The 21,980-nt window shown below is 41.0% G+C and overlaps 1 protein-coding gene across 4 annotated transcripts; it reads right to left on the bottom strand.

Moving 5' to 3' along the window:
- Positions 1–715: 715 nt before the first annotated feature.
- AK3 (adenylate kinase 3) lies at positions 716–21,685 on the bottom strand. 4 transcript variants are annotated; one of them, XM_045840034.1, is made up of 7 exons: positions 21,334–21,684; positions 6,826–6,945; positions 5,414–5,586; positions 4,261–4,379; positions 2,755–2,793; positions 2,046–2,121; positions 1,532–1,670 (listed from the first exon to the last, which is right to left on the bottom strand). In XM_045840034.1, the coding sequence occupies exons 1-6, from the start codon at positions 21,482–21,484 to the stop codon at positions 2,046–2,048; spliced, it is 678 nt and encodes a 225-aa protein (XP_045695990.1). In that variant the 5' UTR covers positions 21,485–21,684; the 3' UTR covers positions 1,532–1,670. The 4 variants fall into 4 exon arrangements, with proteins under 4 accessions (XP_045695987.1, XP_045695989.1, XP_045695990.1 ...); XM_045840031.1 differs by lacking the exon at positions 2,046–2,121 and having other exon boundaries at positions 716–1,670; positions 21,334–21,685; XM_045840035.1 differs by lacking the exon at positions 2,755–2,793 and having other exon boundaries at positions 21,334–21,682.
- Positions 21,686–21,980: the final 295 nt, after the last annotated feature.

Genomic DNA, 21,980 nt, shown 5'->3' with positions numbered 1-21,980 from the left:
CTAGTGATAATTTGTAAGTTTAGTAGTTCACATTTTTAGAAAGCATGTTAATATTAACATTCAAATAAGGCATTATAGAAAGTTTGATAAAGAAAGGAATGTTTACTGTAATCCTTTTTAAAAAGCTTTGGTCCATTTTGAAAGATCAAATTGAATTTTTCAAAAATTGAAAGAAAAATAAGTTTTTCCCCCCACAAAATACATAAGAACCACTTATAGGCAATTGCATTTTAGGTGCCTAGAATAAAACAGGCCACATTTTCAAAGGCAGTTTTTAACAGCTGTAGGAGGACTCGTTTCATTTGATTTGGCACCAAGTAAAGCCAAGAGTAAGCCTGCCACTGAAGACACAGTCAGGCTTCTCCACCTCTCCTATTGCTCCCCTCGTTCTGCCAGGCGGTAGTGTGCACAGAAGCATCCTTGCTGCTCCACTAAGGAATCAAGTCGCTTTGGTTTTGAAATGGCTGCTCAGGTTTCACCCACCAGCAGAGTCCTTTACCCTTAGGACAGGGCAGCAGTGAATGCCAGCAGGTGTCAACTTCTTTGATTAGAACCGAACCCTTCCAGAAACGTAGCATCTAGGTCCTTTTTAACCTGGGATGTAAATCCTTTTCATCACCACACCTGTTTACTAATTATGATTGCTATTTTTGTCCAGACAGTTTTCCCCAGGCAGACCTGATCTATTTCTTAATGAAAAAGCATGCTTGCTTTATCTAATGCCATGAGGGGTTTTTTTCTTCTTTAATGTTACTCATCAAGGCAGATCATACATTCTGATCAAAAAGAGAAACCAGCAAGTAGGTCCAAAAGCACATATCTTAACCCAAGTATCACCTGAAAACATAGGCCTTTTACATTTTCCTTTGAAAATACAACTCCAGTCCTTCACAAGACTTAATGTCAATTTCTAATTAAATCCTATAGGAAAGTACTTTCTATGCTAATTGATAAATTGAAAATTCTGAGTAACCTGAAGGTACATTTAACAACAAAATAAATACAACATACATGGCTAGCTTACAAATTTCTTAGTGTAGAAGCAGCAGTGAATTTGCGTCATTCAATTAATACGTAAATCCAGTTGCTTTTCTTCTGGAATTTTACAGACATACAGTACCACAAGACCATGTACCACAGTGCTAAATATGGCTTTTTGGCATATCTAATTAAAACCCTCTTTTCCCAAATGACATAGGACTTTTTTTCTTTTACTTTTCCAGAAAAATAAGGGAACTTTATCAACCACTTACTCTTCTGAACAGAAGTTAGATTACTACCAATTGCTCTAAATGATTTTTTACAAGTTTCATTAGAGATCTCTGATGTTTTTGAATTGTCCACCCATAGAAGATAACTGGATAAAACATACTAGATGATTTCAAAAAATGAGTATCTGATGCATTTGGCACATCCTTAATTTCCAGAATAAAATCAGTAGAAATTAAACAATTTTCAAAGAATTCATACATTACAGTCTCAGGACAAGGAGCCTCTAACTGCACAAATGAGGAGCTTCTGCTCATCTTACTAGTTACACATGCTTTCCTCATGGAGTAACTGGTGCTTTCTGGTTAATTTGTGGAACTTTTGTTTGTAGGAAGGCATATACATGGGGCCAGATCTTGTTGGTTTCGGTTCCAGAGAATGTTTCCAATACTCCTTTTTTCCTAAAGATGACAAAACAAAAAACACAACTCTTCGTCATAAGCTTTTTCAAAGTGATTCTTAAGTGATGATAATGTGGATTTAGGGCTGTCTGTAGTAAGTATTAGGTCTGTGTGATCAAGGCACTTGGCTGAGCATGGAAAACCTGGATTTTAGCTTCAGTTGGGTCCTCTGGCTTACAGAAACAGTCACTTAAAAATAATAGCACTTACGGGGTGGGGGTAGGGTGAGGGGCAAATAGAGACAACTGTACTTGAACAACAATAAAAAAATGTGAAAAATAATAATAGCACTGCCCTGGCCAGTATGGCTCAGTTGGTTGGAGCATTGCCCCACAACTGAGAGGTTGTGGGTTCGATCCCAGTCAGGGCACATACCTAGGTTGTGGTTCTGTCCCCAATCCCGGTGCATATGATCCCTGGTCCAGGTGTGTGTGATCTCAGGTTGGGGTGCCTATGGGAAGCAACCAGTCAATGCTTCTCTCTCACATTGATGTTTTTCCCTCTCCCTCTCTCTCTAAAAAGCAATGAAAAAATGTCTTCAAGTGAGGATTTTTAAAAATGTAAAATAATAATGATAGTAACAGCACTTATCATCTATTGAGCATGTAATAAGTGCTTTACATGTAGCAGTTCATTTAATCTTTTCTAAAGTTCAAGTTCCTTATTTCACTGATAAAACAGTGTTACAGATATCAAGTAACAGCCCAAGCCAAGGTTTTCAAACATAGGGCCTCTGAGACACCAGTATACCCCCTGGTTTTCTTTGTTTACTACTTGTTTGCAAAACAGCTTCCTAACACTTGATTGTGCTTCCCCTTTTTTCACCTATGTTTATTTTTTTTCCCTCTGTGCTACTCGTGAGTTTCAGAGGAAGAGGAATAACTGTATTCTTTTTTATTGTGTTTCTCCTTTTCTTCCCAGGCAGTTTTGTCTGACTTGGTATCAGACCAGCAATAGACTTGGTATCAAAGTCTATTTACTCCAGCTTTCTGGGGGGGTAAGTGGTGAGGAGAATGAGAATCCTGGGGTTCTTTTTCAAAACACACAGGTTCCCGCCACAGATACTGGCATCCCTCTTGCTTACCCTGCTCCTCCAACCAGCTCACTCACACTGGCCTCCAGGCTGCACAAGGGCAACAGAAGAACTCTAGTTAATATTCTTTCCAAAAATAAGATCTATCATGCCTCTGCAACCTTTTTACTGTATTTTCAGAGGTTTCACTGCGGGCAGAAGCATTCCTTTCTGATACCTCATTTAAGTTAAGACTACCTTAAATAATTCCCACCAAGTTCCTGCTAAAGTGAGGCATTATGCAAATACAGTATTCTTTTCATATTAGAAGCCCTCCTGTTTCTAACTTTGCAGGCATCTCCTAAAGCTTTCAAGAGAACAGGCTTCTAAACAGCTGTAAGCCTCTAGAAGAGGCACTTTAAAATCAAGCTAGTGTCAAAAACAGGTTAATTACCAACGACACAACTATAGGCACCTATTCAATCCTAAAGATGTACCTTGGACAAACATTTTAACTTTTATGTAATAAAACCAGCTTCGAATATTGGTCCTCTAAAGAGTAAGAGCATCATATTGTTTGTAAACACAGGTCTAATTACACTGTAAATGTCCTGCAGCTGAAAGTGTTTTAATTCAGTTTTTCGACCCTCTGTTCTAACTCCCATTTTACAGGGGAGAAGACAGGTTAAGGCCAAGTTAATAAATGGGATTTGAACTGGGGCTGACTGGCTCCAGAATCCGCCCTAATCACAATAGGGTACTGCCTTGATGCTATATCATTGTTAAGTACAAGAATGAATAAAAGGAAAGGGGTTGTGATCAAGTCCCTTGTAAGAGAGGCAAAGGGTGAGTAAGGAAACTGCACTGTTTCTTAGCCTGAGTCAAATATTATTCAGTATAAACCCCATATTTGTTGTGAAATTCCCTGCAGAGCAGACAAAAACATGTTAGAATATAAGCTTCAAAAAACAATTAGCCAAATAAATGATGTGAGGATTGGTTGCTATTCGAGTCTTCTGTCCTACTGAGGCAAGTAGAGGCATGATTGGGTTGGCCTCCCCAGCATTTGTTCCAGCCCTTCTTCCCGCAGACAGCAGAGTGTGGGTGAGACTGACCCCAACTCCAGGCATGGACCAATCAATGCAATCTGTCCCAACCCCGGGACTGGTTCAGGCCTTGGGCTACAACAGTTAGGGCAGGGCATTCTCTCACCACAGTGGCTGGCCCAGTGGGTTCAGTGTACATGATACTCAGGGCTTTTGTTCACTGGGGAAGAGGTGACCTCTATGCCCCTCATGAAAGGGCTGTTCCTGGCAACTGTCTGAAACTATGCAGGAAGCCTGAGAACAAAGCCAATGCAAAGTTGAGAGAATGGCAAAACACTGTTCAAACTGAGGGGTGACTGAAGCCCAACCTACCATCTGGACTTCTCTATTACAAATGCTAATAAATGTCCTTTTTATCTAAATCAACTGGAATTGAATCTTCTCTTGTTTTAGCGTTTCAGCTGTAAAGCACAGACCATCAAAAACTGCTTTAGTGCTTCATGTGAGAGAAGTTCTGAAAAGTGACACTCACTGGTAGTATTCCAAGACGGGCTGTGTTTGAGCTTCGTAAGCCTTCAGCCTCTTGACAACTGTCTCTGGTCTGTCGTCCTCACGCTGAGTGAGAGGCTCTCCAGTCAGATCATCAATGCCCTGAGTGGGAGTTAGAACAGGCTGGTACCAAACATCTTATTTTTATAAGCAGTTATATGATTTTTAAACATATATTCTCTATGCAAGCACCAAGCACACAAATGTGCTTTTAAATAAGTGGGATCAAATCCAAACCCAGACCGTTGCAACACAGAGCCATGAGACCCCTAGGATCATTCAACAGGGTCAGTCAGTCTCCTTAGAATAAAAGGTTTTCTAAACAGCCTCTAAATACACACTGTGTACAAATAAGGGGTCCTACAGAAAGTAACCTCACAAGGTAACCTGATCATAAATTCCTAAGTGGGCAGGTCACAGTGGGTAGTCATGCCCAGGCATATACCTTCTTTAGTAAAAGATCTCTTTGCCTTAAGCAAGCCCTGTCCTTTGCCTCTGTGCATCTAGGTTAACACACCTTTGAAATGCCTCTTTTCAGACCCCTCAGAAGCCACCCTCAAGAGAGCACATGATCTTGTTAACTGTCCCGCCGTCCAGTCCCTGCCTTGCTGCTCCCACCTTCCTGTAATCTTCCTTCTGTTCCCTCCTTAATTCAAAATGCATAAAAGAAGCTGCAAACTGCCATTCCAGGAAGCATTTTTCTCAGCCTGTTGAAATCTTGCTCCCAGCTATATCACTGTTTGGCTCAAATAAAATTTTATAGAAATTCTGTACAGATTTGGACATTCTTGTATCGACTCTATGTATCACATATACATGATTGAGCCACAGACTGGGACTCTGAACTGCAAGCCCTAAATAAGCCAGTGTGTCGCTATTTCCCCAACTCCTAATGCACTCCCTGGCACGGAGTAGAAATCAATACATGCTTTTGAAGGAACAACAAGCGCCTGTTACTCCTGGGGATGCCTTCACTAACAAACTGAGTGGAGCACACAAGGACTACACCAAGTAACCTGAGAATATAGCCTGAGGAGTTCTGGTCAGGTACGATTTCCAAAGTCATAAAACTTCTGTCTGTGAGAACGAGAGGACTGGAGACTGCTATGTGGAAGGCCAGCTTCACAACTACTCACCACATTTTTGGGAGGGTTGAATTCGATGTTGTAGACTCGGCCACTGGCGGGATGAATCCACCGAGCAGTGAGGCGTTGCTTAATGACTTCAAAGGGCACGTTCAGATTAATCACTAGGTCTATCTGATAAGCTCTATCCAAGGCTTCTGCCTGAGGAAGAGTCCTTGGAAAACCTTTACAAATTAAAAAACAAAAACAAAAGAACAGAGGAAGAGAAGGGAGGAAGAAAGGGAAGAAGGAAGAGAATTAATTAATGTTGAGCAATTTGAACAGAAGCAGTAGCACCAGCCAAGCTGATCACAGCTGTAGGGCAACTATGATGGTTAGTTTCATGTGTCAACTTGTCTGGGCCACAGGGTGCCCAGATATTTGTTCAGGGTGCAGCATTTTTGGGGGTGTGTCTGTGAGGGTGTTTCTAGATGAGATTAACATTTAAATCAGCAGACTAAGTAAAGCAGGTTTTTCTCCTCGATGTGGATGGACCTCATCTAATCTATGGAAGATCTGAATATAACAAAAGGGCTGACCCTCCCCTGAATAAAGGGAATTCCTCTTGCCTGGGTGCCTTGGAGCTAGCTAGGACATGGGCTTTTCCCTGCCTTCATACTCAAACTGAAACAGCTCTTCCTGGGTCTTGAGCCTACTGGCCTTCAGACTAGAAGTATACTATCAGCTCTCCTGGGTCCCCAGCTTACCAGCTCACCCTGAAGATCCTGGGATGTGTCAGCCTCCATAACCATGTGAGTCCACTCCTTACAATAAATACTTCTCTCTCTCTTCAAAAATTAAAAATCAACCCATTCTGCCACTCCTCTGCCAGCTTATAGCTGATTGTCAATTAGCCTCTAACCTTTCTTCCTTTCCTGGTAATCCTTCCTCTTCATAAAAAATTCTCAAAGGAGGGGAAAGGAACTAAAGTCACATCCAAAAAACTTAGAAATCATGCAGTTCACTTCCCTATTCCATGTGGATAAGGATGCAGGCAGAGCCCTGCCAGCACGGCTCAGTTGTTTGGGTGTTGTCCCACAAAGCGAAATGTTGCTGATTTGATTCCTGGTCAGGGAGCGTGTCTAGGTTGCAGGTTTATCCCAGGCTGGGACCTGTACTAGAGGCAACTGATTGATGTTTCACTCCCTCTCTTTCTCTCTCCCTCCCACTCTCTCTCTAAAAAACAAACAAACAAACAAACAACAACAACAAAAACCCAATACATAAAATCTTTAAAATAAACAAAATTTTTTTAAAAGAAGAAGATGCAGGCAGAGAAGATGACTGGCCCAAGACCTCAGGGTAATTAGTGGCAGAACCCAGGCTCCCTGCCCACCATCTGTGACGTCTATAGCCCACGAAAGGCTCATTCTCCTGCCCACACTCATTTTGAGCAGCTGAAATGCTAGTGACACTTCACTTACCATCCAATAGCCAGTTATATTGGGTGAGGTTTTTCAGCTCATGAAAGGCCAGTCGCGTCATGACATCATCTGGAATGAGCTTCCCTTGTTCAATGAAAGTCTTGGCTAACACACCAATCTCTACAGCAGAATGAGGGGAGAAAAGCAAATCAGCAAATCAGTTTTATCCCATTCCAGGCCCCTTAGGAAACTGGGTGCCTAAAGACCTCTAGATAGCACACTCATTTGAAAATGTGCTTCATCAACTTTTTTGATAAAAACAGAAGTTACAAAATAACCTATGCCTATTTCAAATTATCCATTATGGAAAACCATAAATAAATAGGCAGAAAAATACTGGGAAGCTATCTCTAATAAAGAAATTATGTGATTTTTTTTTACATTTTTGCACTTTTCTATATTTTCTAAATTTTCTATCAGAAAAAGTATACAGAATTATGGAAATTAGTTTCTCTTTAAGTAAGAATTTGAAATAGTCATGATTTTTAAGTGGGTTGGTTCAAGTGCTCTAGAGACTTTTCTAATCACTAAAATAGATGCTGTTGTCACAACTCAATTTTTGACCAGATTAACACTATGATTATATTACATTTCTATTAATAAAACACCCCAGAAAAAATGTATGACCAATTTAAAAATATTACCCAATTATACATCATTCTTATGCAACAGTATTTTAATTTTCTCATCATCTTTTTCCAAACTATTTATATACATTCAGAATTATAATACCATTGTAAAATGTGTACATATAGTTTTGTGGTCTTTTCTCCCTTAGTATTATTATGTAAATAGTTTTCAGGAGGTAGACAGACACATTTCACCTTCTTGAGCAACCACAGAAAGAATTACAACTAAACCTCAAAACAAGTAACACCCAGAACTGTCCAAAATCCAACTGTATTGAAGTTCCACAACCAAGGATGTAAAGAAGCCACATTCATCTAGACGGGTAGGAGGGGCGGAGATGTGTGGCGGAGGGGCAGAGAGATGCACAGACGTGGTGTGGTGTGGAGAGGTGCCGGTGGTGGTAGAAGGGGCAGTCATACACTCACATGTGGCAGATAAAAACCGGGAGGGATACCTTAGGAGCAAGCGATCCCAGCCCCAGGCCAAACCACACAGTCCAGGGTTCCAGGGCCGGGTAGATAAACACCCATAACTTCTGGCTGTAAAAATCACTGGGGATAGGGGCGGTGAAAGAAAGTGCCAGATTTTCAAGAGACTCCACCTAAAGGACCCACACGGTCTTAGAACATATGCAAACCCACCCACTCTGGGATTCAGCACCAGAACAACAGCTGAAAGGGTGCCAGTCAAATACGGGGAGTGAGTTAAGTGACTGGAAATGGGGTGAGCGCTGGGCAAACCTCCAGAAGCCAGACAGTGGTACTGTCCCCTCTCTGAGCCCTCCCCTGACACAGAGCCACAGAGCAGTGAAGCAGGCTGCCCCACCCTGGCAATTACCTAAGTCTCTGCCCCACAGAATTTACTGGTGCCTTTTGTACAATAGGCTACACTACTGAGACAGGTAGTTAAGCAGCTCTACCTAAGATGCAGAAACAAACACAAGGAGAATCTTAAAAGCAACAAGAGAAAAGCAGGGAGTTACCTACAAAGGAGTTTCCATAAGACCATCAGCTGACTTCTCAAAAGAAATCTTGTAGGCAAGAAGAGGCTGGAAAGAAGTATTCAAAGTCATGAAAGGCCAGGACCTCCATCCAGGATTACTCTATCCAGCAAGCTATCATTTAGAATGCAAGGGCAGATAAAGTGTTTCCCAGATAAGGTAAAGCTAAGGTAGTTCATCACATCACCAAGCCATTATTACATGAAATGTTGAAGGGACTTATTTAACAAAAAGATCAAAACTATAAACATTAAAATGGCAACAAATTCAGGCCTGGCTGGTGTGGCTCAGTGGATTAAGTACCTCTGGCCTGCAAACCAAAGGGTCGCCAGTTCGATTCCCAGTCAGGGTTGCAGGCTGGTCCCCAATGGGGGGCACTCGAGAGGCAACCACACAGTGATGTTTCTCTCCCTCTCTTAAAAAAAAAAATGGCAACAAATTCACAACTATCAACAACTGAATCTAAAAAAACAAACTAAGCAAACAACCAGAAGTGGAACAGAATCATAGATATGAAGATCATTTTGAGGGTTATCACTTGATAGGGAGAAGGGAGAGAATGAGGAGAAAGGTGGAGGGGTTAAGAAGCAAATTGGTAGGTACAAAATAGGGAAATGTTACGAACAGTATAGGAAATGGAGAATCCAAAGAACTTATATGCACAACCCATGGACATGAACTAAGGGGAAACTGATGGAGGGAAGGGGGAACACCAGACATAGCGGGACAAAGGGGGAAAAATTGGGACAACTGTAATAGCATAATCAATAAAATATATTTTAAAAATATTTTTCAGTGATTTTTAAAATGATTTTATTTATTTACTTTTAGAGAGAAGGGAAAGGAGAAAGAAAGGGAGAGAAACATTAATGTGTGAGAGATACACCAATCAGTTGCCTCTCGCATGCCCCCAACTGGGGATCTGACCCACAACCCAGATTTGTGCCCTGACTGGAAACCAAACTGGTGACCCCTCAGTTCTCAGGCCAATGCCCAATCCACTGAGCCACACCACCCAGGGCTATTTTCAGTGATTTTATTTAGTCATTTTTTGTAACTGTATTTCATTCCATCAACATATACTCACATTTGATATATAAAAAATACACTCTCACATTAGTGCTCTTAGACATTTAAATTATATAAATTAGTCTTGGTTTTTCCCTACTGCTACTTTTAAACATTTTAATACTCTTTTTTCCCCTACTTTCTATTTCTTTTTTTTCTTCTGAATTAATTCTGTTGGATAAATTCCCAGGAGTCAGATTAAAGGGTCAAAAATATATGATTGTTTTCATAATTCTTGGTATGACTTACCATATTGACTTTAAAGCATATTCTTTTTTCTAAAAGTTGTTTTTATTGATTATGCTATTACAGTTATCTCAATTTTTTGCCCTTTGCCCCTCTCCACCCAGCACCCCCACTCCCTCAGGCAATCCCCACGTGAATGTTCATGTCCACAGGTCTTGTATATAAGTTCTTTGGCTACCCCATTTCCTATACTGTACTTAACATCCGCATGGCTGTTCTGTAACTACCCATTTGTCTCAGAGGCTCTTTACACTATCCTTGTTTTCTTGGATTCTTTTTTCTTGTTCTGATTGGTTGTTTTATGCTTCCAGCTGTTCCAAATCATTCATTTGATTCATGGCTTCATCCACTCTACTGTTGTTTCCCTGTAAATTGTTTTTTATTTCATTTAGTGTATTCTTTGTTTATGACTAGATCTTTTTTAGGCTGTTGAGGTCCTCACCTTGTTCCTTGAGCATCCTTATAAACAGTGTTTTGAGCTCTGCATCTGATAGTTTATCTCCATTTTGTTTAGTTCTTTCCTGGAGTTTTGATCTGTTCTTTCATTTGGGCCATGTTTCTTTGTCTCCTTGTTTTGGCAGCCTCCCTGTGTTTGTTTCTATATAATAGGTGGAGTTTCTATGACTCCCTGTCTTGGTGGTGTGGCCTAATGAAATAGGTGTCCCATAGGGTCTAGTGACACAGCCTTCCCTATCACCCAAGCTGGGCACTCAAGGTGTAGGCTGAGTACACCCTCCTCTTCTAGTTGAGCTTTGATTGTTGTTGACAATGGTAGGAATTGGTAGGGATTTACCCAGGCCAGTCAGCTGCAAGAACTGGCTGTGACCACTGACCACCAACCTTCACCCTCCGTGGAAGATCAGCTGTGCAGTGGCCCACACCACAGAGCAGAACTTCAGTAGGGCTCTGGAGCCCACTGCATCCACTCCCTCCCTGAGCATGTCTCTTGTGGGGATGGATGGGTGGTGGTGCTCTGGTGTGGTCTGTAGCTGTCCAGTTCGTGTGCAGGCTCTGGGGTTTTCTGGGTGGTTCAGGCCAAGGTCATCCACTTTCTGTGTTTCTCTGGGGTCACTTGGCAGAAGAGATAAAGCATCTGCAGATAGTTGCTACTTGTACTGGGCTTGGAGGTAGGTACCCAAGTGAGCCCAGGCTCTGAACTGAGGCTGGCTGCTGCTAGTGCCAGGCCTGGAGCCACTCAGCAAGAGGTACAGGGGCTGAGGGCTTGCTGAGACTGGCTGTTGCTTGTTTGAGAGAATTTAGAAAGATCTAAAGCATGACCCAAGAGAAGCCATTCATATGGAGAAGCCACTGTTAACAGCTTGGGTGGGCCCATAAATTGGGTGGGTCGCAATCTCAGGGAATCAGGGGGTTGGGGGCAAGCAGTGTGAGCCAGGTTGATGGAGTCTCAGATATGGCACCTGCCTTCAGGCTCTGTGGCTCTGTTGGGGGAGGGCTCAGAACAGGAATAATGGTCTCTACCCACAGTTTTATCTGGGACAAAGCTGTCTTTCGGCTCTTGCCTTGATGCCCAGCACTTCAGGTCCTCCCCGTATGCCACTGGTGCCTTTCAAGCTGCTACCCTGGTACTGGAGCTCAGAAGGAATGAATCTTAGTAAGTCTTGTGCAGGCCCTTTAAGAGGTACTGCTTGGGACTCCCAACAGTTTCTTCTGCCAACTCAATCCCCACTGGTTTTTACAGCCAGATGTGGGGACTTATCTTCCTGGGACTGGAACCCTGGGCTGTGGGCCTAGTGTGGGGCTTGGACTCCTGCTCCCGAGATATCCTTCCCATTTTTTTTCCATCACATGTGTGTGTGGGACCAGACCATTCCATGTCTCTGCATTTCCACCCTCCTACCTGTCTGGATGAATGTGGTTTCTTTAATTCCGTAGTTGTCAGATTTCCATTCAACTCAATTTCTGATAGTTCTGAGTGATGGTTGTTCTATAGTTTAGTTGTAATTTTGATGTGGTTGTGCGAGGAGGTGAGCTGTGTTTAACCACACCTCCATCTTGACCAGAAGTCTAGAGCATATTGTAAATTGCCATGAACTTTAGATTTTAAATAAGCACATTAACTGCCTGGAAACTGGCAGCCATTTGCCAGGTATACTGCCTGGGTTTACCAACTGCATCTGGAAGGGGGACTGGGCTCAGAGAGAAAGTACTCAGGATTCACTACAATAACCTGTTGGGAAGGTCCACATACATATGTGCACACCTCTCTGCTCCCTGGCTTTTGACCACTGCTCTGGGAAAGGAGAGCACAACTTCAACGGTGTTTTGGAGAAGATGTAAAAACTTGAAATCCTCCAGGGCTGAGTCCCTAAAATTGGTATCAGTCACACCCCTCACCCCTCACTCTTCAGGCCAAGCCCTCTTCTGAACCCTCAAGTACTGACAATAAATGGATTGAGATGATGAGACTAACTGAAAAAGTATCTAATCTCATCAGTATAAGAATAGCCTTAAGAAAAGATGACTTGCTCTTGCCATTTCTATTCAGCATTGTACCAGAGACTGTAGCCAGGACAATTAGTCCAGAAAAAGAAACAAAAGACATCCACAAAGAAAGAAGTAAAACTATCTCTATTTGCAAATTACATGATCTTATATATGGAAAATATTAAGGCATCCACTAAAAGCTATTAGAACTAATAAATGAGCAAAGTTGCAGGATACAAGGTCAATATACAGAAGACTAACAGTGAACATCTGAAAATGAAATTCAAAAAACAATTCCATGTATAATTGCATCAAAAATTAAAATACTCAGCAATACACTTTTTTAAAAAGAGCAAAACTGTTAATCTGAAAACTGTATTTTTAAAAGAAATTAAAGAAGACCTAACTAAGTAGAAAGACAGCTCATATTTAAGATTAGAAAAGTTACTATTAAGAATTCAATACTGCATGAAAATGACTGACAGATTCAATGCAATCCTATCAAAACCACCCCAGCTTGTGCCTGCCTGGTGTGGCTCAGTTGGTTGGGTGTTGTCCTATAAACATAAAAGTCATAGGTTCAATTCCTGGTCAGGGCACATGCCTGGGTTGCAGGCCAGGTCCCCATCTGGGGGCTTGCAAGAGTCTCTCTTGCACATCAATATTTTTCTCCCTCTCTGCTCTCAAAATAAATAAATATAATCTCTCCAAACACACACACACACAAATACAAAATCCCAGCTCATGCTTTGCAGAAATTGACAAACTGATTGTAAAATTATGTGGAAAGCAAGGGACCCAGAATAGCCAAAACAAACTGGGAAAAGAACAAAGTTGGAGAACACACTTCAGATTTTAAAACAGCCGTCAAACTGTGTGGTATTGGCATAAGGATTAACATATAAATTAATGGAACAGAACTGAGAGTCCAGAAATAACCCCTTAAATTTACAGTCAATAATTTTGAACAAGGATGCTAAGACAATTTAATAGGGAAAAATATTATTTTAAACAAATGGTGCTGGGATTAAACTAAATAGACATACACAAAAGAATAAAGTTGGACCTTATACCATATATAAAATTAAATCAATATGTTTCTTAGACCTAAATGTAGGTATAAAACTACAAAACTCTTAACTGGACACTTCATTAAAGTTAAAAACTTAAATGCTTCAGAGAACAGCATCACAAAAGTAAAAACACTATCCACTGAATGGGAGAACATTTTTATAAATCATGTATCTGATAAGGAACTTGTATCTAGAATATTTAACGAATTCTTACAACTCAATAATGGGCAAAGGATTTGAATACAAAAAGGAGATATACAAATAGCCAATAACCACATTAAAAAATGCTCAACATCATTAGTCCTTAGGGAAATAACAAGTGGTAACCACAATGATATACTACTTCATTCACACTAGGATGGCTATAATCAAAAGACAAATAAAAATGTTGCCAAAAATGTTGAGCATATATTGCTGGTATAATTAATGATATTATCAATTTGGAAAGCAGTGTGGCAGTACTTTAAAAGGTTAAAGAGTTACCATATTACCCAGCAATTCTACTATTAGGTATATACCCGAGAGAAAAAAAAACATGTCCACACAAAAACTTACATGTGTTCATAGCAACATTATTCACAATAGCCAAAAAATGTAAACAACCAAATGTCCATCAAGCAATGAATGGATAAGTAAAATGTGGCATACCCACACAAAATTATACTGGTTAGCCATAAAAAGATGAGAAGTACTGACACATAGAAAGTGTATGAACTCTGAAAACACACTGACAGAAGCCAGATACGAAAGACACGTATCACTTCATTTATATGAAATGTTCAGAAGAGCCGGATATGTAAGATTAGTGGTTATGTAGGGCTGGGAACATTGGGGGAAAATGCAGAATGACTGCTAATGGGAATAGGTTTTCTTTATGAGGTGATAAAAATGTTCTAAAATTAATTGTGGTGATGGTTGCCAAACTTTGAATGTCATATGAAACACTGAACAATATACTTTAAGAGGGAATTTTACTGTATGTGAATTATAGCAATAAAGTTTTTTTTTTAAGGAAAGATGGGAAATGCCTGGTAAGCGAAACAAAACAAAAAGTCATTTGTAATTCTTTGACTTACTTCTTTGATTAATTACTGATTCATTGTAATCAGTAATTCTATCACTGTTCAGATAATAAATTTAAACTAATAATAGAAAAACCTCCAAATATTGTGTTTTGTGAAAAATAGTCCCATGCATAGTCTTATCATCTTTTTCATTTATCACTAACAACTTTCTATATCAATAAACATTTGTGTACAATAGTTACTAAAATCTAAAGTATGTAATGCTCCCGTTGGAGTTTATTTAAAAGAAAAAAAAAACAATTCAACTTCCTATGTCAAAGTCTAAACAGATTGTTTATTATATTTCAAATTTTTATCTCCTCCCAAAATTAAATGCAAGGACACTTGTCCAGTATATTCTTTGCACAATTGGTTAATTTTTCTTCCCTTGATTGCCTATAATTTAATATTGTACCTGAACAGACTCCTCATAAAAATACTATTTCGTTTTGACTCAAAAGTTAACAAATGGGAGCTTCCACACTGACAAAATATAAACAGGTAGTTTAAAAATTAATTATTCAAAATAAGCTAATTTTCTACAAAGGTATACACAAAAAATCAAAATAGAAAAGGAAATTTAGAGGAAAATAAGGAAGTTAAAGCCACCTTTTAATTTTAAGGAAAATTATCAGCAATTCTACAAACACAGACATTAATTTGAGAGATGAGTCTTTGTATTATATAAAAAGCCATCTGTAGTTGTACATCTCATTTTAAAGTTTGGCCATTCTTATAACATTACCCAAGCCAATGGCACCTCTTATCTGAATGATCTCTAAACAGTTTGAGCATCTGTGAAGCACAAAAGCAGGCCTGGCCAACCTGTAAGTAACAGTTGTCTTTTACATGTGCAGAGAGACAGAAAGGGCTACAGAGAATTAACCTAGTTCCTGCCAAAATTCCTCTTAGGAAACTACATGAAACTTACTTTAAGAACTTGTCAAAAGAAAACAAAATTAAACTACTGGAGTAAAAGGGAATGAGATAAATAACTTTACACCCAATCAAGGGCTTTTTATAAAAACCTTTCTCAAATAATAGTCGGTCAACATAGTAGTTACCATAGCAGGAAGGAGATGTGACTTGGGATTACAGCAGGCGGCCCCTTAAGTACAGGTTTTCTGCCTGGGGTAAATAGGCATTCATTTTCTTCTTCTAACCATTCATAAAAATTATAATACCTTCATCCATGGGATAGGTAACAAGATTATGTTGAAAATAAAAACCTCTCTCTCTCTATGAGCAAATGTGTATTTAGAAAGTCACAGAAGTAGACAAAGTGAGCCAGCTGGGCTGCATGGGCTCAAAAATGAGTTATAGATGCACAAGAAGGGGCCCTTGGAACTTAGGAGAAAGAAAGGATCTAGGTACTTGGGGGAAGGAAAGGGGAATTGTTTGGATGTGAGAAAGAGAAGCCAGCAGAGGAGGAGAGGGAGAGCAGGAAGGAGTGAGAGAGGGAGAAAAGAGAGCACGAACACATATAAAAACCTCTCTTGACCACTGGTCCCTCTCCGACCATCACCCAATCTCCTCCTCAGTGAAGCACCTAGTGAGAGTTCCAGTCCCAGGTCTATACTCCTCCCCTTCCCACGAAGCTTCAGGATAGAAACACAACTCAGAAACTGTATAAAGAAACTGGGTCTGGCCTCATCACATGTCTCTCCCTGGCCTCTTCCCACCATCTGCACCAAACACTCAAACCATACCCCTTAGCAGGGAGCTCCATATACTCTAGGACCTCCTCCTGGCCTCTGCACATGTCTCTGTCTCCTCTCTGCTGCCTCATAAGCTCTTGCTCATCTTTCAAGATACACCTTAAAGGGACCTTCATAGTGAGGTGTCCTTCAACTTCCTAGGCAACTAAAAGTTCCTCCTCTGGACTTGTTTCTATTGGAGCACTTATCACACTGCTGAAACTATCTGTTTATGTGTTACTATGGCCTGAACTGTGTCCCCTGATCCATGTGTTGAAGTCCTAAACCCCAATGTAGGTGTATTTAGAGATAGGGCATTTAAGAAGGTAATTAAGGCTAAATGAGTTCATAAATAGGGGACTTTAATCCAATCTGACTGATCTTATCAGCAGAGGAAGAGACACCAGGAATATATGCAACAGAGGAAAAGCCCCATGAGGATAGAGTAAGAAGGCGGCCCTTTGCAAGCCAGGAAGAAAGGCCACACCAGAAACCAACCATCCCATCACTTAGATATTGGACTTCTAGCCTCCAGAACTATGAAAAATAAATTTCTATTGCTTAAGCCATCTTGTAGGTAGTATTCTGTTACGGCAAACTGAGCAGACTAACACACATGGCTACCCACTCACCTGCCTTCCACTCCTACATTCCAAATGTGAGCACCCCCACTGAAATATATTTGTCTCTGTTTCTCTAGCACCTAGCATACACTAGGTGCTTGATGGCGCCATGGATGGATGCATGCATGCATGGATGGAGAGCTGGGTGGATGGATGGAGAGATGAGTTGCCTGGATTCCCTCTTGCAATGGAATTTTAAAAGGCCTAACTTACTTTGTTTTAAAAAAATCTATCAAAAGCCTACCTTCTTTGAGATTATATTAATTTTCAGGTTCATCTTTTTAAAATACTCTTTATTTAAACATTTTATGTATGTTTGTATGTATGTATGTATGTATGTATTTTTAGAGAGAGAGGAAAGGAGGGAGAAAGAGAGGGCAAGAAACATCAATGTGACAGAAACATCTATCAGTTGCTTCTCTATCGATTGTTTCTCATATGTGCCCCAACTGGGGATCGAACCAGTGACCTTTTGTTTTGTGGGACGATGCCCAACCAACCAATCCATACTGGTCAGAGTACTCTTTAAATCATTTAAACAAACTTTAGTGTACTCATAAAATAACAGAAAAGGGCAAAACAACCCAAATGTCCATGTGGTTAAAGAAAGGCAATATATCCATTCAGTGGAATGTTATTCAGCAAAAAAAAAGAAATGAAGTACCAATACAATATGGGTGAGCCTGGAAGACATTATGCTCAGTGAAAAATGCCCGACATAAAAGACCAGATATTGTATGATACCATTTACATGAAATGTTCAAGTATGAAAATAAAGACAAGAATGTAGATTAGTGTTGCCAATGGCACAGATTGGGTGGGGAGAGACAGAAAGGGAGTGACTGCTAATGGGTATGAGGATTCTTTGTGGGGAGAAGAAACAGGAAAACTGGGTAAAGAGTCATAAGTGCATGAAATAGCCCTGGACAGATCTTTTCACTAAATGCTGTCTTATATATTTTGGAATTCCAAACCAGGTAATGCAATGCTTATTATAAATCAAATTTTTGCCATTGTAAAAATAGTTTGCCCTGCTGTCAGTATCATTCTAATTAGGCACACCTGTCCTCCCTGGGCATACATAGCAAAAGGTTTGTTAGACGTACAGAATCCTGGGAACTGACAGAGGCTTTGAAGATATCTACTGACTTTAACCTCCTCAATTTACAGATGAGAATAACATTCAAAAGGGCTAGCCATCCAGTCCAGGGTTACATCTTCGAGAAGCACTAAGCTGCAGTGCAGTCTCTCAAACTTTGGGCAATCACATGGCAACCTCACAATTTCTGCCATAGTTGAGCTCTTATCTACTATTTTGATCCTATTTGATCATACCATATTTATAGAAATTCCACACTCAGGAATTTATCGGGAGTCAGTAAGCAGAGATGCTGCCAAATATTCATGTACAGGGATAGTCATTGCAGCATTTATTATAGCAAAGTATGGTTAACAACATAAATGTCCAATAACAGATAAATGTTAAATTAATAATTGTGTAATTTTTAAAAATTGTATTTATTGATTTTAAAATTTTTGTTTATTGGTTTTAAAGAGAGAAACATCAATTTGTTGTTCCACAATTTATGCATTCACTGTTTGCTTCATCTGTGTGCCCCAACTACAGATTGAACCCACAATCTTAGCATATTGAGACGATGCTCTAACCAACTGAGTTACCTGGCCAGGGTTTATTGATTTGAGAGAGAGAGAAGTAGGGGAGGGAGAGAGAGAGAAAGACTGATTTGTTGTTCCACTTACTTATGCATTCACTGTTTGATACTTGTAAGTGTGTCCTGACCAGGGAGGGATCCAACCTGCAACCTTGGCATATCGGGATGGTGTGCTAAACCAACTGCACTACCTGGCCAGGGCCAATAATTGTGCAGTCTTGATGAGACTAAATATTCTTAATGATGTGTGAACATGCTCACAATAAGTGAGGTAAAATATATCTAAGCAATAGTTTAGAATATAACAAACTGCAAACACATAATAGCAACAGAGAAAAAAAGAATATAAGAAAAATCAGCAAAAGGTTCATTATAATTGTCTCTAGGTAGTGACCTCAACAGAGGATTTTCATTTTCTTTTTTATATTCTCATGACATGTTTTTCCTCCTTTATAATAAATATACTTTACTCTTAGTATCAAAAACACTAAGCAATATTTTTAAAATAAATAATAACATATCTCTTTTGGCTCTGATCCTGTGGGAAATACCTAATTTATTCACAATTATTATTGAAAATATATTCTTTGTCCTGAGATACAAAACATCTGTAATAACAGTCTCATGACCTCTCTATAAACTCCATTTTCTGTTTTCCTTGTTAAAGAATCGCCTGTAAAAACCACAGAAAGAACGGATGCCTGAGAGAAATTGACTGTGTTTCCCTCCCTCTAGCTTCTCTTTTCAGGTTGTGGAGACTGAAAGAGGACCGCGGCCTGTCAGGGATGCTAATGGTGAACAAAGAGTATTATTCCTGAATTTTTTTTAAAAGTTTCCTTACTCGCTTTAAATTAATATTTTAAATGTTTTGTGCTTTCACAAACTAACACTGTTAAGGATCTTAACAAATTAAGATCCTTAAATCTTCGCTGAAGGTGTCCTGTAACCACAGTTATGTATCACTGCTGAGTTATTTTTCAGAGTTGCTTCAGGGTTCTTTACTCCTTTCCGTTTTGAATCATCTTACCCAACTAGGTGCAGTACTGGAGGCTGTTTGTTGCCTAACTACTTCAATATGTTGCATCAAGAACACTTTGCAAGGGAGCCAAAACAATTCAACCTTTTGAAGAAGTTGAGTTAACTACAAAATACTTTATGATTTTTTTTAAAGATCAATGTTAGAAGAGAAAAATGAAAGTAGTGATACACCAAACTAGGTGCTAAACCAAAGAACTCCAAGACACAAAGTACAAACACTGGGGTGGTTCTTTTCTTCATCTAAATGTCAGTATTTTTGAAACAAACATAAAACCCCACCTAGAAGTAACTTACATGCTCATAAATTGGGGACTGAGTAAATAAATTATAGTAGATTCAGCAAATAGATACTTGAGAAATATAATAAAATAAAGGGGATTTCCATGTTTTCATGTGGAAAGACATCCGAGATATAAAGTGAAAACACACTGGTGCAGAATACATATATAGCATGATTATATATTAATAAAACAAGGCATATACATGTTTGTGCTCATACAAAAATTTCTAAAACGAAAAACGTAACACTGTTCCCTTTGGAAGAATGGGACTGAGTCAGGTCATGAGAAAGGGCTTTACTTTTATTTTATGTACTTCCGTCCTGTTTCCAATACTTTTTTTTTTTTAACCTCATTCAGGCATTACTTCTACAATATTTAAAAGGGACCCTCGCTCTGGCTGGTGTGGCTCAGTGGATTGAGTGCCAGGCTTGTAAACCAAAAGGTTGCGGGTTGATTCCTGGTCAGGGTACATGCCTGAGTTGGGGGCCAGATCCCCAGTTAAGTGAGTGAGAGGCAATCAATAGATGTATCTCTCACATATCAATGTTTCTTTCCCACTCTCCCTCCCTTCGCCTCTCTAAAAAAGAAATAAGTACAATCTTTTTAAAAAATAAAAATGAGCTTCAAATGAATTCCATTTTGGAAAATGAAGATCAGCACTTTTGAGAAAAAACAGAAAACCTCACTCTAATGTTTGTTGACTTTTGGAAAACAGTTTTAAGATTTAATTTACATAAAATCGACTCATTGTAAAGTGTACAGCTTGTTGACTGGATTTCATGCTGAGCTACAGAAATTTATTTGGCATGAGAACAAAACAATCTTTCAGATAACTACGCACAAGAACAGCTTTTGTGTCTAAGAAATCTCTAGGGGTGTCCAAGATCTATGCCAATTGTGTGGCTGCAGTAAGGGTAAATAATGCTCCACCTTAAGATTATGGGAGAAAGTTTGGAACCAGAAAATCCCGTAGTTAAAAGAGGGAGGGGAGGGAAAGAGGGAGGGGGCGGGAGGGAAGGAGAGAGAGAGGAAGGAAGAGAAGGAGGAAAAAAAACAAGAAAAAAGGAAGCAAACAATTCTCCCAGGGGTGTTCAAACTGCAGCCCACCGCATGCGGCCCTAGTTATGAATGCAGCCCAACACAAAATCATAAGTGTACCTAAAACCTTTTTTTTCCTCATTAGTTTTCGTTAGTGTTTATATATTTAATGTGTGGCTCAAGACAATTCTTCTCCCAGTGTGGCCCAGAGATGCCAAAAGGTTGGACACCCCTGCTAGGCTGAAGGGCACGTGGAGAACAAGCCACAGTTCTATGGACTCTTAGGCAGTTGCGACTGGGGCTGAACTTGACTCTCAAAGCCAAGCAGTTTCCTTTAATCTTTGAACTTCGAACGTGTCCTAACTTCCAAGTTCCTTCCCCTAATAACCCGCCTGAAGCTGTCCACGGAGGTCAGAGGTTTCGGTAAGCAGTCAGTCGCTCAGCATCAGGAGGTCTCACCCCTGGACAGCGGGAAGCAAATGCTGCATTCGCACGCCCGGACTCAAATCGCCTGCACCCAAATCTGTGGATCCGCATACCCGGGACGCGTGCATCACCCACCCACGGCCCCTCCGCCCTCAAATCCCAACCCCGGCTACAGCGCACGACACCCCTCCAGCTTGGGCTCCCACCTGTGCCCCGAAGCATGTTGTCTCGGAGCAGATCCCCGCTGGAGAGGTGCTTCAGCTCAAAGTGTTTAGTGATGCGCGACGACACGGTGCCCTTGCCGGAGCCCGGCGCCCCCATGATCACCGCGCGCAGTAGCCGCGAGGACGCCCCCATGGCGGCAGGGAGAGGCGTGGCTGTGCGGGCTGTGCGGCTTCGGCCTGGCTGTGCGCTCCCCGGCTCTGCGGCCGCGGCCCGCGGGCTGGCTGCACTGCGAGCGGGCGGGCGGGCGGCGCAGTGCCCGGGCGCTCCCGGAAGTGAGGCGACGGCCACGGGGCCGCCCCTCCCGCGCCCGGCCCGCGGCAGCGCCCGCCCCTCCGTGACCCGAGCGCCTATTCCCCAACGTCCGGCCAGGCCGGCCCGCCAAGCCGCGCCCTCTCCGCCACCCCCGCGAGCTCCTGGGCTAACCGGGTACCCACGTGCGCCTCTACTGGCCTGCTCCCCACCTACCTGCCTCGGTCCGCTCCCACCCGGCGCTGCGCCGCACCCTCTTTGCTCTCCTCCGCTGCCTGGGGCCCTCTCGGCGACCCCTGGTAGTCCTCCACCTCACCTTCCTCGGACCATCCCCCAGCCCCGTCGGTGACCCGCCCTGTCCCGTGGAATAGATCGCGCC

The sequence above is a fragment of the Phyllostomus hastatus genome, unplaced genomic scaffold (assembly GCF_019186645.2).
Source record: "Phyllostomus hastatus isolate PE091 unplaced genomic scaffold, TTU_PhHast_1.1 phas_contig_34, whole genome shotgun sequence".
NCBI classification, from domain to species: Eukaryota; Metazoa; Chordata; class Mammalia; order Chiroptera; family Phyllostomidae; genus Phyllostomus; species Phyllostomus hastatus.
The sequence above is the reverse complement of the archived record's forward strand: the minus strand, read 5'-3'. Positions and strand labels throughout refer to the sequence as shown.

Bases quoted from the DNA above. Each gene is read 5' to 3' on its own strand.
- AK3 (XM_045840031.1), bottom strand. From the start codon at position 21,484: ATGGGGGCGTCCTCGCGGCTACTGCGCGCGGTGATCATGGGGGCGCCG. The intron at 6,946-21,333 runs GTGGGAGCCCAA...ATTCTGCTGTAG, and splicing joins CAACATGCTTCGGGGCACAG to AGATTGGTGTGTTAGCCAAG. The intron at 2,794-4,260 runs GTGAGTGTCACT...GCCCTTGTGCAG, and splicing joins CCCGTCTTGGAATACTACCA to CCTGGAGGCCAGTGTGAGTG.